This window comes from Cetorhinus maximus, chromosome 8 (genome assembly GCF_964194155.1).
Source record: "Cetorhinus maximus chromosome 8, sCetMax3.hap1.1, whole genome shotgun sequence".
In the NCBI taxonomy this organism is placed as follows: Eukaryota; Metazoa; Chordata; class Chondrichthyes; order Lamniformes; family Cetorhinidae; genus Cetorhinus; species Cetorhinus maximus.
In genome coordinates, this window is record NC_135886.1 from 123,951,710 (window position 1) to 123,969,771 (window position 18,062).

Consider the following 18,062-nt stretch of genomic DNA (forward strand, 5'->3'; position numbering starts at 1 on the left):
AGGGGTTTGATGTTTTTATACTCTCTAGCATGGTCCTAACCAAGGAGAGGTAATGACAGTATAACTTGAAGTCGTCCAGTTACATCAGAAAATGAAATTATATTTTAAAACCAAAATGATCTTTCATCTTGTTGCTGTTTGTGGGTGTGCAATGTACTAGATAAATGGAAGTTCTTGTTTTAGATTTAATTGGAACTCGTTATTTTTTGTTTAAAACATTCTAATAGTTTTTATATATTGATTGTAAATACAACATTTCTAAAATTAATTTGGGAATTGATAACTGTTACGACTATCCAACTGTGATTTTGGCCTTGGAAGATAGTGTGGATGCCAGGCAGATATTAATCCTCAGCGTTAGAGGGCGCCACAGCATCTAAGCTACGCCCCTCTTGTCTTCAATGCTCTTTGATGTCTTTGATTGCGCCGGACGGAAAGAATTCCGGGATAAGGCGCTGCTCCGGAAATAGCCGAAGAGCGGCGGCGCTGTTTGGGGAAACAGCCGAAGAGAGGCGGCGCTGTTTGGGGAAACAGCCGAAGAGAACCGGCGCTGCCCCGGAAACAGCCGAAGAGAGCCGGCGCTGCCCCGGAAACAGCCGAAGAGAGCCGAGGCGTTTGGCGGCGTCCGATGTGGCTGAGAGAGGCGAGGCCGAGGCAGAGGCTGAGGGTCGGCTTTTCGGCAGTGACGGGGTTTTGCTGGGGCCGGCCGGTAGGCCGGCTGGGAAAGATGGCGATATCGCGGGGGTTGTGGTGTTGCCAGCGGGTGTTGGCTTGGATTCCCGTGCTCATCATCACTCTGGTCGTGCTGTGGTCTTACTACGCGTATGTGTTCGAGCTGTGTGTGTGTAAGTAGCCCCTTGTGGTGGAATTGCTGATGGCCGGGGTAGGAAGTTAATTGGCTGCACATCCCTGGCAGGATGAAAGTCGCCGGGTCTGTTAGCGGGAGAGCTCAGGTCACATCGCACTCCGTGTTTGGGCCTTTAACGAGCTGTCAGGACAGGGGGAACTCAGCCCATACAAGAAGTTGCTGCTCTGGCTTTAATACCTCACCGCAGACAGTACACACACATTCCTCAGGTACTGGTGCTGCTGACAGCCCCAGCCGTGGTTTAACTTATATTACAATAAATTCTAAAAAGTCATAGCTATTTCTTTTAAAAGCTCACCGGTTCAAACAACTTAGTGTGTGGTCAGGTTACAGTGGTTTACAGTGAGTGACATAAATGTACACGGCTCTGAAGAGGAGTTCATACGGATTTCGAAACGTTCACTCTGTCTTTCTCCCCACAGATGCTGTTAGACCTGCTGAGTTTTTTTTTACCCCCAGCATTTTGTTTTTGTTTTAAATATACACGGTATAGATTTAGTCCAGTTTTTCATTTCCTGTGTGTTGCAGTTTCCCCTTTTTATAGGAAAGGCTTCAAAGCAAACAGATTGGACTTTAACTACTGTAAATGGGGTCAGATTACAATTAGGTTTCTGTCAGTGTTCTGGTGGAATAGTTTGACAGAGTCAGGTACAGGTCCTGGTTGTGGGCAGAGGTGGGTGTAACCAGGTGAACGAACATTCCTCCAAGATCAGCAGTCTTTTGAAATGGTGTGTCATATCCAAGCAAGTTCCTTAAGCTTAATTCAATACTCAATCCAAAGATCGGAGGTACATTTTTAGGAATAGTTGCTAGTGCCAGATCACTTCGAATGAAGAACTGCATCCCTGATGTCACCCTGCATTTTCTTCTTAGTAGTTTATGCCAACTTTGTCCAGCGGTCCTTGTTTAACGTTTAAGTGGTGCTTTCGATCTATCTATTCTGTTTCACATAATATCAAATACCTCTTGCAAGATTTCTTCTCATTCTCCCTATCGCTAGCGATCAACCCTAGGATTCTGCTCTGTTTCCAGAGTTTGATGGTTTGTCATTGCATAGATGACCAGAACTTGACACAGTGCTCAGGATGAATCTTGACCTGAGAATGATATTAGCAGGACAGCTTCAGTTTGTCCTCTGCTAATTTGGAATTATGTTTACTATATTGATTGCTACTCCTTAGTGACTGGACATGGTCAATATTAAGTCTGCTTTACTCCAAGATTTCTTTCAACCTCTTCTCCCAGCTAGTTTTACACTATTTGTTAAAGATGTTGCCATTTTTTCCAGTTCATAATATCTTCTACTTATCAAGGTAATAAGTGACTGTGATTATAGCAAACTATCCATCCTTATCTTTCTCAACCTGACTGCAACCTTTTGTGTGACACCATCCACCTCCAATGCGCCTCCTTTGCCCTCCAGTTGGGTGGCATTACCTGGCACCATTCTTACCTATCCATCTGTAATCAGAGAATGACCTGTAGTGACTTCTCTTCTCACTCCTGCACCGTTACCTCTGCTGTCCCCGAGAATCTTTTGGCCTCTCCAGTTTCTCTTCTTCATGCTGCCTTTGGACAGAAACATAATGCCAGGTTCCACATGTACGTTGAGGACATCCAGCTCTACCTCACTACCACCTCTCTCACAGATCGCTGTCTGTGATTGAGGCCTTCAGAAGAGAATTAGATAAATATCTGAAGAGGAAAAAAATGCGAGGCAAGGGGGAAAAAGACAGGGGAGTGAAATTGTGAGTTGCTCTTGTAGAGAATCAGCATGGACATGATGGGCTGAATGGCCTCTTCATACGCTGTAACCGTTCTATTAATTAATTAATTAACATACAACTTGTTCGATATCCAGTATTGGATAAGCAGAAATTTATTTGGAAGACAGCAATCGTCGTCTTTGGTGTCCACCACAAACTCCATTCCCTATCCATCGACTCCGACCCTTCTCCATGGCAACTGTCTGAGGCTCAAGAGTTTGACCCCAAGATGAGCTTCCGATCACATATCCACTCCATCACCAAGACTGCCTATTTCTATTTCCCTAACATCACCGACTTCATCGCTGTCTCAACTCATCTGCTGCTGAAACCCTCATCCGTGTCTTTGTTACTTGTAGACTTAACTATTTCAATGCTGACCTGACTGGTCTCCCATCTTCCACTCTACATAAAGTTAAGCTCATCCAAAACTCTGCTACCTGAATCCTAATTATCACGTAAGTATAGTCCACCTATCACTCTGTGCTCACTGGCCTACTTTGGCTCCCAGTCTGACAATGCCACAATTTTAAAATCCTCATCCTTGTTTTCAAATCCTTCCATGGCCTCACCCCTCCCAGTTTTCTCCAGACCTATAGCTCTCCGATCTCTTCACTCCTTCAATTCTGGCTGCTTTGCACATCCCGATTTTAATTGCTCCACTGTTGACAATTGTGCCTTCTGCTGCCAAAGCCTTAAGTTATGGAATTCTCTCCCTAAATCCTGGTCATTTATGCACGCCATGGTTCCAACATGGACACCTGAGTACTTCGTGTTCGACAGAAACTTGTAATAATGTAGTTCTTTAGCATAGGATAAAGCATTTCAAGACAAGGGGCATAAGCAAAAAGTGAACACGAGTGCAGGAGATTAGAAGCGAATTTATGAATTGGGAGCAGGAGTAGGCCATTCAGCCCCTCGAGCCTGCTCCACCATTCAATAAGATCATGACTGATTTGATTGTGGTCTCAGCTCCACATTCTGACTACCCCCTTAGTCAAAAATCTGTCTACCTCTGTTTTAAAAATATTCAATGACCCTGCCTCCACCGCCCTCTGGGGAAGACTCAAGACTCTCTGAGAGAAATTATTTTTTCTCATCTCCTTCATAAATGGGAGATCCCTTATTTTTAAACTGTGTCCCCTGGTTCCAGTCACTCCCAAAAGGGGAAACATGCTTTTAACATTCACCCTGTCAAGCCCCCCTGTCAAGCCCCCTCAGGATCTTATATATTTTAATAAGATCACCTCTCATTGTTCTAAACTTCAATGGATACAGGCCCAACCTTTCTTTATAAGATAACCCCTTCATCCCAGGAATCAGTCGAGTGAACTTTCTCTGAACTGCTTCTCATGCAGTTATATCCTCAGCGGTGCGCAAATGTTTGATTTTAAGAGGTGGGTTTTAAAGGAGGAGAGGGAAATGGAAATCTAATTTTCCTTATACACACCCTCCTTCCTTCCCACTAGCTGATTCTTAATCCTTATACGGTTCCATCTGGGAAGTTACCTTTACTGCAGTACTTGATCAAAAGGCTTTCTGACAGTGAAAACACTAAAGCATATGGCTTACCCTCTTCATCCTGGGTGGTTACCACCTCAGAGAAGTGAGATTGGGCAGGGATAAGGTTTACCCCTTCTAAAACCATGCTGACTGACCCTTGTTAGGGTTGCATTTTATTTCTGATTTCTGATTATTGATTCACATAGCTTGAATTGTAACTTTGTTTATATTGATCACACATTCCACACTCTGAAAATGCAATGAAAATTAAATTAACCTGCAAATAACATGCAGCAACAGAGTACTTTGAAGAGAGAGATACTGAAACAGGAATCCTTATATTTGAATTGAATTGTCAGAAGTGCGGTGCTATTGTAGTGTTACTAGACTTTTTAAAGTTTTTTTTAAGAGTAACTTTAGCTCTAATATAAGCCTGTCCTGCCTGTGATATCAGGGCACGAGTCATTAAAATCCTTTAGTTGGTTGCAGAACCGAAATGCAGCACACAAACTGCAGCTGAAGATACTGATTCCAGTTGCATGTTGCAGTGCCAGGTATTTTTAGAAATTTAGTCTTGTTACCTAATGCTGTGTTGGAAATTTAGATCAAATTTTCAATTGTTTTTAATGATTTGTATAGGATATCCCAAATGGTTTGGAGGGAATTACTGCGTAATTACTTGCAATTGAGATGGAGTTCGATCCTACTCTTTCAGGATGTGTTCCAGCCATATTCCACAGGGATTCTAAAGAGCCATTACATAACCTTGTTGTAATCCTATCCAAATCTTGCCAATAACCTCCTGGGCTCGAAACCTAATGGGAAGCTTGTGGATTTAGTGACAGCACATTGCCTCTGAATCTCAGCATACCACAGCATTTTCTAATGAGATGCACAGCATAAAAATAGATAGCAAAAGATAATGTAAAACCTGCTGTTATCTTCCCTCAGTCTAGTCCAGTGGTGACTAGATCCATTTGACTAAAATTACAAATTTAGTGACCCCTTTAAATTGGTACCAGGCCCTCAAAATTGAGACTTTCTTTCACGTTTGCTATTGGATGCCATATTTCCACACTTCTCTGCTCACTTTATTCACTCTAAGAATTATGGTTAACCATAAATGAGGATGCAGAGACCACATTGCTGTCCTAAATTGGAAATAAAACCAGAAAATGCTGAAAATATAGCAGTCTGTGGAAAGACAGGTTAATATTTTGGGTGTAATCGTTCACCAGAATTGAAAGACAATCGAGCATGTTAATAGAGTGTGGAAAATGGAGAAAGTTAACAATTGGTATTTTAATGACGGTGAGAGAGGCAATGGCTTACAAACTCCTCTCTCCTCTCCTGCTAAAATGCTCCTTGCTTAACCTTTACAAAAGCAAAATGCTGCATATGTTGGAAATTTGAAATGCAAATAGAAAATGCTGGCATGCTCAGCAGGTCAGACAGCATCTGTGGAGAGAGAAGCAGAGTTAATGTTTCAGGTTGCTGACCCTTCATCAGCTTGCTTAGCCTTTCAGTTTTAGTGCTGATCTAGCGAAGTAGAATACCTGAAAAGTTAACCTGTCTATTCCCTTGAACGCTGATGGACCTGCTGTTCCAGGATTTTCTGTTTTTGTTTTCAGACTTCTAGCCTTTTCAGTTTTTGTTCACACAGATTAAGGTTTCTCTTTGCACCATGTAATTTGCATTTTCTGTGGATGCTTGTCCCACTCATGTGTGAGATGTTTTCTTATACAAGCAAACTGATTTTCAGCACACTAGTCTCATTTTACTATCCACTGTTTAATCTCATCATTCTTGGGGAACATAGCTTGTCTTGTGAAAACAGAACTGAATGACAAATGTACTAGACTCCAGTGATGCAGGAATGGATGATATAAAAGTAGGAGGGAGAGTCATCAACAACATCAGCTATTTCAACAACAGCGTACTTATAGGTAAATATGAAGAAGACTTGCAAAATGTAATTGGTACAATCATGAAGGAAACTTTACACTGTACACTATTGTAACGACAAAGAGAAAGGACATTCCAGTATGTAACATCGCAGTAAATGGGAGTAAGTTGGAACATGTCAATCAATTCAATTATCCAGGAAGCACAATAACAACCGAAAAAGGATTGGGCAAGCCAAAAGTCTTTTTATAAAATCAAGCAACATTCTAAGAGTCATCTTGAGACTTGAAACGCGAATGCATGCACTGAAGTGTTATGTCTGACTAGTAATGAATTATGGATGTGAAGCTTGGCGCTTTGGGAAAGAGAAAGAAAAGCAACACCTTTTAAATGTGGTGCTCAAGGAGGATCCTAGGAGTAAGTTGGGTGGAGAAAAAATAAGCACTGTATGAGACTGGATGAACAAGCTAACTCTTAAGTAACATCAAAAGGAGACAAATGGAGTTCTTTGGATATGTTTTCCATGCAGAAGGGTTGGACAGTCTAATCACCAGAAGGACTAATGGAAGAAGAGCAAGAGGCCAACAGTGAAGGAAGCAGCTACACAACATTAAAGACTGGCTTAACCAAAGCTCCAGCAATAAGGTCATCCACTGTTGCTATGTTAGGAAAGTTTGGAAGACCTATGCCACTTGGCATGGCACTTAGACGATGACAACAATGCATAGTAGGCAGGGGTTTTGCTATGGAGAAAAGTGGAGCCAATTTTTGAGATTTATGATGTAACTAGGATTCATGATACATGTAGTATTACTGCTTGGAGCTAAAGGAAATCTTGCTGCAGTTTGTCTCACAAAGTCATTTTGCATCATTGAAACCTATGGAGAAGGCTGAATGCTGAATTACAAAGGGATATTGAGATTGAAACAGGAGGATCTAGTGGCACATCAGTTTCAAAAAGGAAAGCTTCAGCTTCCATGCAGTCCTGCTTTGCTTAGGAAGGACATTTTTAAGTATTTGAGGTCTAAATGCTCCCTGTTGCCTAAACCCTAATTAAGTGTAACTAACAGAGCAGCCAGGTAGTGAGCTGATCTCAGGCCTTTGTTATTCAGTTGGTTGCAGTTGGAAGGTTCTTGAAAGGGATCATTTTTTAAAACTTTTTTTTCTATCCACTCCCTTATTATGGAAGAACTGTTCTCTGATCGACAACTTCTCACCCCAATGGTGAACACTAAATGAGAATGCATTCCTGACATCATCTCCCTAAGCAAGTTTCAGAATATTGACTGAGATGGAATACTGCAGCCCCAATTTTCTTTCCTGTGAAGATTCTCCGCTTCATTTTATTCCCCTTTCCTTTCCTGTACTCCTCTGTTTTGAATGTGCTGGCTATTGTTTCACGCTGGTGGTTCCCATTTGCTGCTGTCATTTCAAATGTGACTCTCACAATTGATCATTGTTCTATATGAGCGCATCCTACTGAACTCTATCTTATCTTCAGCTAACTTTGCACCACATACACTTTTCAGCCAGGAGCACTGAATAGTGATCACAGGTTAAAAGAAAGATCTGTCTGATCTTTGTTTTCTTTGCCCATGGCTAATTATAGAACTCCTGCCTCTCCAGTTAAGATTAGATAATTATACACAGACATTTCCTGATACGAGATTTAACTAGATATGCACTGGCTGGGGAAGTTGGGTTTTATTCAGCTTCAGTAACTCTGAAGCTATATATCACTTAATTGTTCTAATCTTAACCCTTAGACCCTCAGGCATCTCTAAGAATTTCCAATCTCCTTGGGCAGGCCACTTTTAGCTCTCACACTGTACAAAAACAAACCATAATAATGTATGAATAAAACTATTCAAATATTGGCAATACCTTTATTACTGTAACATCCAAGGGTAGCTAAAATAAGTATCTTAAATACTCGGTTTACATTTTAAAAAATTAAACATTTTCTCTTGCCTATTCTAATTATTTAAATCTCTTATTCTCTGAACCTTAAATGCTCTGGAGGTTGGTGAATGATGTTTCCATCAGCCTCTCATGTTGCACTTGTTTATCCTACCAAACACTATCGATCGTTTATTGCTTTTTGATTCGTTAGCAACTTCTTATCATTCTTATCAGCCCAACCATCTTCAGCTGCTTCATCAATTACCTTCCTTCCATCATAAGGTCAGAAGTGGGGATGTTTGCTGATGATTGCACAATGTTCAGCACCATTCGCGACTCCTCAGATACTGAAGCTGTCCATGTCCAAATACGGCAAGATCTGGACAATATCCAGGCTTGGGCTGACAAGTGGCAAGTAACATTCACGTCACACAACAGTCAGGCAATGACCATGTCCAACAAGGGAAAATCCAACCATTGTCCATTGATCTTCAATGGCATTACCATTCATTGAATCCCCCACTGTCAGCATCCTGAGGGGGTTACCATTGACCAGAAACTGAACTGGACTAGCCATATAAATACTGTGGCTACAAAAGCAGGTCAGAGGCTAGGAATCGTGCGACAAGTAACTCACCTCCTGACTCCCCAAAGCCTGACCACCATCTACAAGGCACAAGTCAGGAGTGTGATGGAATACTCCCCACTTGCTTGGATGAGTGCAGCTCCAACAACACTCAAGAAACTTGACACCGTCCAGGACAAAGCAGCCTGCTTGATTGGCACCACATTCACAAACATTCACTCCCTCCACCACCGACGCACCGTAGCAGCAGTGTGTACGATTTACAAGGTGCACTGCAGAAATTCACCAAGGCTCCTTCAACAGCACCTTCCAAACCCACAACCATTACCATCTAGAAGGACAAGGGCAGCAGATAGATGGGAACACCACCACCTGGAAGTTCCCCTCCAAGTCACTCACCATCCTGACTTGGAAATATACCGCCGTTCCTTCACTGTTGCTGCATCAAAATCCTGAACTTTCTTCCTAACAGCACTGTGGGTGTACCTACACCACATGGACTGCAGCGGTTCAAGAAGGCAGCTCACCACCACCTTCTCAAGGGCAACTAGGGATGGGCAATAAATGCTGGCCCAACCAGCGAAGCGCTCATCCTATGAATGACCCCATGTCTTTCTTTGTGAGCCTTGCTTAGTTGCACAACCTTCTCAACACTATCACCCTCATTACCTCGTTTTTTCTTGTACTTGCTCACCTATGTTCTCATTAATTATTATTCTTCTTCTACGAGTTTGTGACATCCCTCTCTAGGACTACACATTCAAATTCCAAGATTCAGGCTCCAGTTTCCATATTCTATTACCTTTGCTCCCTTTAAAATTATCTTTTGATTACATTTGTTTCTCTTCAAGGACACTGACTTATATTTTTTGGAGCAAAATAATGGGATCACAGAATTTGGTCGCCAAAGCACTAATTTACAAATCCAAGATCCCTTGTAATTAAAGTGAAGTTTGGCATTCATTCTAAATCAGTAGGTCTGTTTTAATCTAACACCCATATTAGAAAGTTAGATTTTGATTGGCTGCAAACTGGCTCCAATTAAGACTTAGAGCAATGACAATTGACATGGCCTGCCATGGATATGACCCAAGTCTTAAGAAAATGTTTGTAAAGCTCCTTGAGAAAAATGGCAGGCATTATTAGCTTTGATAATCCAGAGAATTAAAATTGTATTGGTGTAGATCTAAATTTGTTTGGGACAGAAAGCATATTTTGAAGAGCTGATTCTGAAGATATTCTTGTGTAATAATTTTTTCCAAAAGTATTTTAATATTCTTGGTCTTAATGCTAATTATCTGGCCGTTTGGTACTGAATACAGACTAGTTGGTAATCATTTTATTTACAATCAATGTTGCAATGGTATGATTTTGTGCACTATGTAATATTCCTTGTACACTACATTTCCCCACTTCCCTCTTGTTAAGCTGAGCAGTAGCGGCTCTTTTTCACTTCCTCCCTTTGCATTTTTGCTGTACTTCCTCTTACCTGCCTCCTCTCCTCAAAACCCTTTTGTTTTAGGGCATTGGTGGTGCAAAGATGATCTTTAACCTCTCAAACCTAGAGTCACATTCGTCCCAGACTGATTGGATAGAAGTTTGGAATCTCAGTCAATTGTAAGGATTCTATGTGATATCCACTCAGGCAGACTTGGTGTGTGTAGACCTACAACACAAAAAAGCCTAAAAATTGCACCAAGTGGGCAGTATTTAACTAAGACTGTGAAAGTGACTACGTGGGATATGGAAATACCTCAGTAAGGAGTCTTTTATTTGTACTTAAAATATGGGCAACTGGAAAAGCCACATTTTTATTAGCCATCCCTAGTTACTCTCCGAAGGTGATTTTGGGCCTTTTCCTTGAACCACCAAAGTTTTTGCACTGATGAGTGGCTTCTGATGTTGGAATAAAGATCAACTGGACAAATTAGAGGGAGTCTTACTTTGCACTTCGCCATGCTGGACCTGAAATGGAGATATAAATTTTCATTTCCCAATCCTGATGTCTGGGCCTTGTTGATCTGCAGGGGTGTCCTAGTGCCATGCTGAAGATAGACTTTCTCAAGGATCTGGTCAACATTGTAGGAAGGTTTAAATCCACCAGAAATGCTTCTTGCCTTTCTAATTCAAGTGTACCTAATTGCCATCTCTTTTCTCTGGGGGCAGGGTGTCCAGCAGTAAGTATACCAGTCAAAAGATGATCTCTCCATTACTTCTGTTCTCTTTTTCTTCCCAAATAGCAGTGTTGGAGATGAGTGGGACTCAGAGAAAGGATATATTTTGTCTTTGCTTGGTTCCACTGTTAGCTGTCTGATTGTTGTCAGGTCACCTTCAGTAGTGGCTTCTTCTCCTGTCCCGCACATTTCTTTTAAGTCCCCAAGGATATATCTTTGGCCCACTTATGACTTTTCTAAGAGGCAGCAGATAGATCTGAAGACATTGTATCAGGTTATATATGTATGCTGACGAAACCCAGGTCTAGCGCTCCATCATCGTTCTTGATTCCTCAACTGCCTCTACTTTGTCCAACTGCTTATCAATCATCCATTCATGGTAGAGCTGCAATTTTCTCCAACTAGAAGTTGGAAAGACCAAAACCATTGTCTGCAACTGTTGTCAGTGATCCAACTCTATCCCCTTTCTAGCCATTGTTTCTGGTTCAACCAGGCTGTTTACCACCTTGACTCTGAACTGAGCTGCCAATGTCATATCAGCTACATTTGCCTGTCTCCAACCAAGCTCTGAAGTTCCTTGCCTAAACAACTCCACCTCTCAAACAGAATTACCTGGAAAAACTCAGCAGGTCTGGCAGCATCGGCGGAGAAGAAAAGAGTTGACTTTTCGAGTCCTCATGACCCTTCAGCAGAACTGAGTAAAGTTAGGAGAGGGGTGAAATATAAGCTGGCCGTTATAAATAAAACCAGCTTATATTTCACCCCTCTCCTAACTTTACTCAGTTCTGCTGAAGGGTCATGAGGACTCGAAACGTCAACTCTTCTTCTCCGCCGATGCTGCCAGACTTGCTGAGTTTTTCCAGGTAATTCTGTTTCTGTTTTTGTTTTGGATTTCCAGCATCCGCAGTAGTTTTTTGTTTCCACCTCTCAAACACCTTTTCTCCTTAAAATCCACTTTGTTGAGCAAGTTTTTAGTCACCCTTCCTAATATCTCCTCCTTCTTTAACTTGACATCCATTTCTTAATTAAGCATCTGGGAAAGGCTTTGAGGCTTTATTTTAGCATTGAGGTACCATATAAATGCAGATTGTTGATATTCAGTGCAGCTATATTGTCAGTATAATTATTAATAGTATCTTTGCATCTCAAAGATGAAACCAAGAAATTACACTCACAACATTTGTACCTAGTGTTAGAATAGCAAGAAATTGTTTGTACTAGTGCATGTTTCACACCAACAGGTTTACATCTTTTAAGATCTACAATATGGGGTTTGGTATTTACAGAAACTGTTTCTTAGAACTCCAACTGCAGAAAGTGAAATTGAGCAATAACTGCTGTTGCGTGTAACAGAAAGATGACACCAGCAGTATCGGCCAAGAAGGATGCTATTTTTGTTTATTGAAATAAATCTGCGGCTTTCTCAGAATCTGATAATGGCAGATTTACATTTGATTGTTTCTGACTATTTTTGAAAACTGATAGAAAAACCAATGCATAACACCAGCTAGGCCTAACTGAGTACTGAAGTGACACCATCTTGGGTTGAATTTCGATGTAGGTCCCTTATTCTGCATGAAACTAAGAAATGGTTAAGCCATTATCATTTTATCATGTAGCATCCAACAAACTTCTACATCTTCATACCAATACTGTGTTTTGCTGCCAATGGGGAGAAAAAGCTTATATTTGTATAGTATCTCATCACCACAAGGCACTTTACAATAAATGTGTTTCTTTTGAAACAGTTACAGTAGCGTAATCTTGTGGTAATGTCCCACAAATGAATGAGTGGACATATACTTTGTTTTCAGTGGTGGTATTCAATCAAAAATGGAATACTGTGAGAATTTCCTGCCCATCTTTGAATAGTGCCATGAAATAGTTCACATACACCTGAATCTCAGGTGTATGGAATCTCAGATCAGACAAACAATCTCATCAACACCAGCATTCCCAACCATGCATAAACTCTTTCAGTACCTCACAGGAGTGTCAGCTTACCAGGGATTCTCAAACATTTTCTTTTGAAGAACCTTTTTCAAAAGGTTTGGTGATCACTAACTGCTTATCTAAATTCTAATATCATACAATACATATAACATGAAAGTGCTGCATGTAATGGGTGCTTTAATAATGCTTTCAGAAAACAGGTATTTACATTCATGCTGTTTTCAGCACTCATGTTCCTAGGTATGGCAGCCAGCACACCATACTCCTGGGTATGGCAGCCAGCACACCATACTCCTGGGTATGGCAGCCAGCACACCATACTCCTGGGTATGGCAGCCAGCACACCATACTCCTGGGTGTGGCAGCCAGCACACCATACTCCTGGGTGTGGCAGCCAGCACACCATACTCCTGGGTGTGGCAGCCAGCACACCATACTCCTGGGTATGGCAGCCAGCCCAATCTGTGCTGCATGCATTTCACATTTTCACATTTGTTTTGTGGACCCCCAGGAAAGTCTTTATGGATCCCCAGAGATCTGCAGACCCCAGTTTGAGAACCACTGGTCTAGACCATGTGCTCAAGTCTATAATGGGACATGAGTTTACTGAGCATGCGGCCAACTGAGCCAAGGTGATGTTGGAGGTGGTCAAAGATGCGAGTGGGTGGATGTGAATGATGGTAAAGGTTATAGGTATTATTCATGGATTATGCGGAAAACCTAATGAAGGCTTCAGCCTCTGATCCAGTGGCCCACTCAGCTGGAAAGTGTGGATTTGCAGATGTCAACAGGATCAAGCTTAGTTGCCATGCTCTCCATGGTTGAACCATCTGTCACTTTCTGTCCAGGCTTTCTTATGATGATGGCTATTTCGGTAAGATGACAGAGAGCCACGTGTGCTTGTGAATCTGTATCTCAGCATGAGTAAGCACCTTTAGAAAGCAAGGAGGAAAATTAATTGAGATTCATTTTCCACTCCATATTAATTAAATACAAAGGGAAAATAGTTCAAATTTTCAATATTTAGTTATCAGTGTGGAACTGATGAATTTCTTGCTGTGAAGTGAAGATTGTTGTAAAAATACTAACTTTAGGTAGGATTTTTTTAAAATTCATTTGTTTCTTAATTGACTATTGATAATGGGAAAGTGCATCATAGCCTGTTTCAATTAAGCAGCAGTCTGATGATTGGATCGCATATCGGTTTAGTGTTTGTTCATTTTTTTCTCTATCAAAGGGTGAAATTTAATTGAGAGTCTCTGAATGGTATTGTGTCCTTAGGATGATCCTGCACATTCTCCTGAAGCCATAGTATTCAGTTCTTAAAAGCATGTCATTCCAGCCAATGACTCATATGTGGGTTGAATGACCTGGACACATGCATAAAAAGTATCAAACATCACACTTTGTTCACTATGCCAAGTTAGGGGCTGTAACAAACTGAACCGAGAATGAATTTGGTACATTGCAGGAAACAGCAACGGGTTATTGAAAACACAGTTCAATGCAGGTAAATATGAAGTGATTGTTTAGAGGGAGAAGAGCAGAGAATGGAATTCTAACCTATGTGATAAAATTGTCAGTGGAGGATTAGCCAGATCTAGGCTGCACAATACAATGCACAGATCTTTTGAAAGCAGGATTTCAACTGTGAAAAAGCCAGAAGAGGGCAAACAGGATTTTGGGTTCGTTTTAAGGGGGTTTTGTTTTTAATTTCTTCTTTCATGGGATGTAGGCATCACAGGCATAGCCAGCATTTTTTGCACATCCCTTTTTTTCCCTGTGAACTGAGTGGCTTGCTAGGCCATTGCAGAGGGCAGTTAAGAGTCAACCACATTGCTGCCGCATGTAGGACGGAGCAGGTAAGGATGGCAGATTTCCTTCCGTAAATGACATTAGTGAACCAGATGGGTTTTTACAACAATTAAGGATAGTTTATGGTCACCATTACTGAGACCAGCTTTATATTCCAGATTTATTAATTGATTTTAAATTCAACCAGCTGCCACAAAGGAAGTTGAACCCATGTCCTCAGAGCATTAGCCTGGGCCTCTAGATTACTAGTTCAGTGACCATTATGCCACTGTCCCCCCCTAGTCTCCCCAGCGATTGAGTAGAAGGACCAGGAATTGGTAATGAATCTGTACAATTGGTGAGGGCACAGTTGAAATAGTGTACAGTTTTGCACACTCAATATAGAAAGAACATTGGAGCCAAGGAAAATACCAGGGATCAGAGGGTATCATTGCAACAAAAAAAGCTGGGATTGTATTTGCTGGAACAGACAAGGGGAAGGGGAAATGTAACAGTTTTCACAGGAGATGTAATGAAAGATTATTTCCATTGTTTGGTGAATCACTTAAACGATGGCAAAACCTGAGGATTGGAGCTAAAGGCATAAAAGCGTGGGGGGATAGTGAAGGGTCTGGATGTTAGATTTGCTTTTTACAGAATGTTTATTAGGTAACGGAATGTATTACCACAAACAGCTTTTGAAGCTGAGTCAATCACAATATTTAAAGGGCATTGGGAAAAGAGTTAACGTTTCAGGTTGGTGACCTTTCCCACAGATGCTGCCTGAACTGAGTTTGTAGCATTTTCTGTTATTATTTTGGATTTCCAGCAACCACAGCATTTTGCTTTAGAGGCTAAAATAGATAGTTCACGTAGAGTTGACACTGGCAAAGACAGAAAGATCTCCCTTTGCTGACATTTCTAATCCAATAAAAATCACTGAAAACTTATAGTTAATGAATCAATAGTAATGCATTTCTTTGTTTGAGCCTGAGTAACAGGGATTGTTAATTTTGATCTGTTCATGGCTTTGAGTCTTTCACCGTTAAAACACTTTTTTTCTTTTTCTCTCTACACAGTTACTGTCCAGAATGGGCTCGAGAAAGGTAAGTTTTTGTTTTGCATCTCTATGTCCTTTCATGGAATCTGCTTCTACAGTGAAATGCAAGGACACACCTGCCTTCTCAAAAAGTCTACATTCATAGTTTGTATTCAGATGCAGACCGTCCGACCTTAAAGCAAATTTAAATGCTATTGAAATAGCTGGCTTTCCTTAACTGTGAATTTTCAAAAAGTAGAGTATAATACATTCCCTATAAAACCCTAGTTTGAATTCAATATTTTATAGCAATGAAATATATATTTAAAGTTTTATCTGTAATATTTAATTGAGGTATTCATAAACCATGAGTGAAAAGCTTGTTTGCTTTATGCAGTGTGACCTGAATACCAATATGTAGGGTATAGGATTTCGTAAATTTGCCACTGAATCTTTTCGTTGCATGAACATTATGACTCTGATTTATTAATACAGTAGTTCCACACTTAATGTCCTAGTTCCTGAGAAGTGTGACTTTAAGCAAAACAATGTTAAGTGAATCAGATTTTCCTATAAGAACTAATGTATAAACTGGAGTTAGGTTCTTTTGGGCATTTCTCATCAGAAACAAAAATTGAAATATTGTACATGTACAGTACATTCCTGAAAGAAATAACTTTGAAGGTAAAATAAATTGCTAAATATATTGACCTATTTAAAGAGGTTGCATCATTGAACAAACTGACAATGAGAATAGAATCATTAAACAGGCAGCTTTTGAATAGAATGCAGGGGCAGGATATTAGGATAAAATAATATTAGGAAAAGATGGGAAAAGTACCATTTAGAAAAAAGATTGCAGAGAGTATTCCAGACAGAGAGAGAAAGCAACTGAGAGTGATGGAAGGAGTGGGGAGAACAACAGAAAGAGAGAAAGAGCAAAGTAGCGGTATGAATAATTCACGAGGTTAAACTGCTGAAGTGTCCCGAACAATTAGTGAGAGAAACTGAGAGTTCAAGTTGTTATTAGGTTATTGCCTGTTTGGGTGAGTTTTATTATTAAACTCACTACCCATAGCTTTATCCCAGTCAGGTCCTCGCTCTGTTTTTCCTTATTTACAAACTAAATAAATAAGCATAGTAGAATCAGTTACTCCCTGATGGTAATTCATTATTTAAATATTGCACTTCTTAAAATCTCCGACTGCTGAATTCAATAAAGAGTGAGGCTGATTTCAGCAATACATTTGAATTCTCCTCGTTATGGCCCACAGGCAAACTTCACATGTCAGCAATGTTATAACGAAACAACGTTGACCGAATCAATGTTAAGTGAAGTATCCTTGTACACACTCCATTCTTAGCAATGCTTCCCACACCCCTTTTATTGTTTGATATCCTTATTATAGTTGTTGGATGCCTGAACATTTTGGGTTTATCTGGTTGCATTGGTCTTTCATGAGCATATGAAAAATGTACTTCCCACCAAGTCAACCTCATCCCTCAGACAAAACCATAGTCTCCTTCTGCAAGACCTGATTCTTTCAGTCCATTGTGCCTATGTGTCCTCTTTGAAAGAGCTATCCAATTAGTCCCAGAGCCCTGCGCTTTCCCCTGTAAAATCTACCCTACTCATTTAATCCCCCTGAAGGAAATTTTTGCGTAAACGCACCAAGATCTTCAAGTTATGAATGGTTTATCATCACATATTAAATATTCAACCCTGACTTCATGTCTCCCATAGAAACATCTAAATATGTTTTTAAGATTAAATTTAATTCTTTTGCATGAGTTCTTTAAATCTTCTGGCAACTGAAACATTTCTCCTGCTTCTTCAGTACACCAATAATATTCCTGCCTAACAACTGCTCCAAGAATAATGGCTGAAACCAGAACCAGATTATGCTCCTGCATTCTTGAAAGAGCAACAGCACAGAACCTGGTGCTTTTTGGGGAGTAATTCATCAGAGGAGAGATACTAATTCTGGGAGCGAAACATTTTTTCATCTCAAGCACTGAGTTTCAGCCTCCCAGATCTAGTATAGACTACTGCAATCAGTGTATATTAAAGCTTCCTGTATTGTACTCAGGGATCCATTTAACACCAAGCTCAGAAAAACATTTCATGATGCTTCTGTTGACAATTCCATTTCTTACACCAGGTATCAATTCATACCAAATCAAGGGAATATTGGCCTGCCACATATTGGGTTGAGACACTCAAACTCATTTCAAGTAAAGCTGTCGTAGCTAATTTTTTAAAATTCATTTACGGGTTGTGAGAGTCACTGGCTAGGCCAGCATTTATTGCCCATCCCTAATTGCCCTTGAGAAGTTGGCAGTGAGGTGCCTTCTTGAACTGCCGCAGTCCCTGTGGTGTAGGTACACCCAGATGCTATTAGGGAAGGAGTTCCAGGATTTTGACCCAGCGACAAAGAAGGAGTGGCGATATATTCCCAAACCAGGGTGGTGAGTGGCTTGGAGGGGAACTTCCAGGTGGTGGTGTTCCCATCTATCTGCTGCCCTTGCCCTTCTAGGTGGTAGTGGTCGTGGGTTTGGAAGATGCTGCCTA

At 40.8% G+C, this 18,062-nt stretch overlaps 1 protein-coding gene across 1 annotated transcript in view; it reads left to right on the top strand.

Moving 5' to 3' along the window:
• Positions 1–623: 623 nt before the first annotated feature.
• The window catches only part of zdhhc15b (zDHHC palmitoyltransferase 15b), a 60,219-nt gene continuing 42,780 nt past the window's right edge, over positions 624–18,062 (top strand). Inside the window, exons 1-2 of the mRNA XM_078547559.1 lie at positions 624–845; positions 15,531–15,557. Of these exons, the coding sequence (XP_078403685.1) occupies positions 629–845; positions 15,531–15,557 (244 nt within the window). The 5' untranslated portion in view covers positions 624–628. The remainder of the gene's footprint in view (positions 846–15,530; positions 15,558–18,062) is intronic.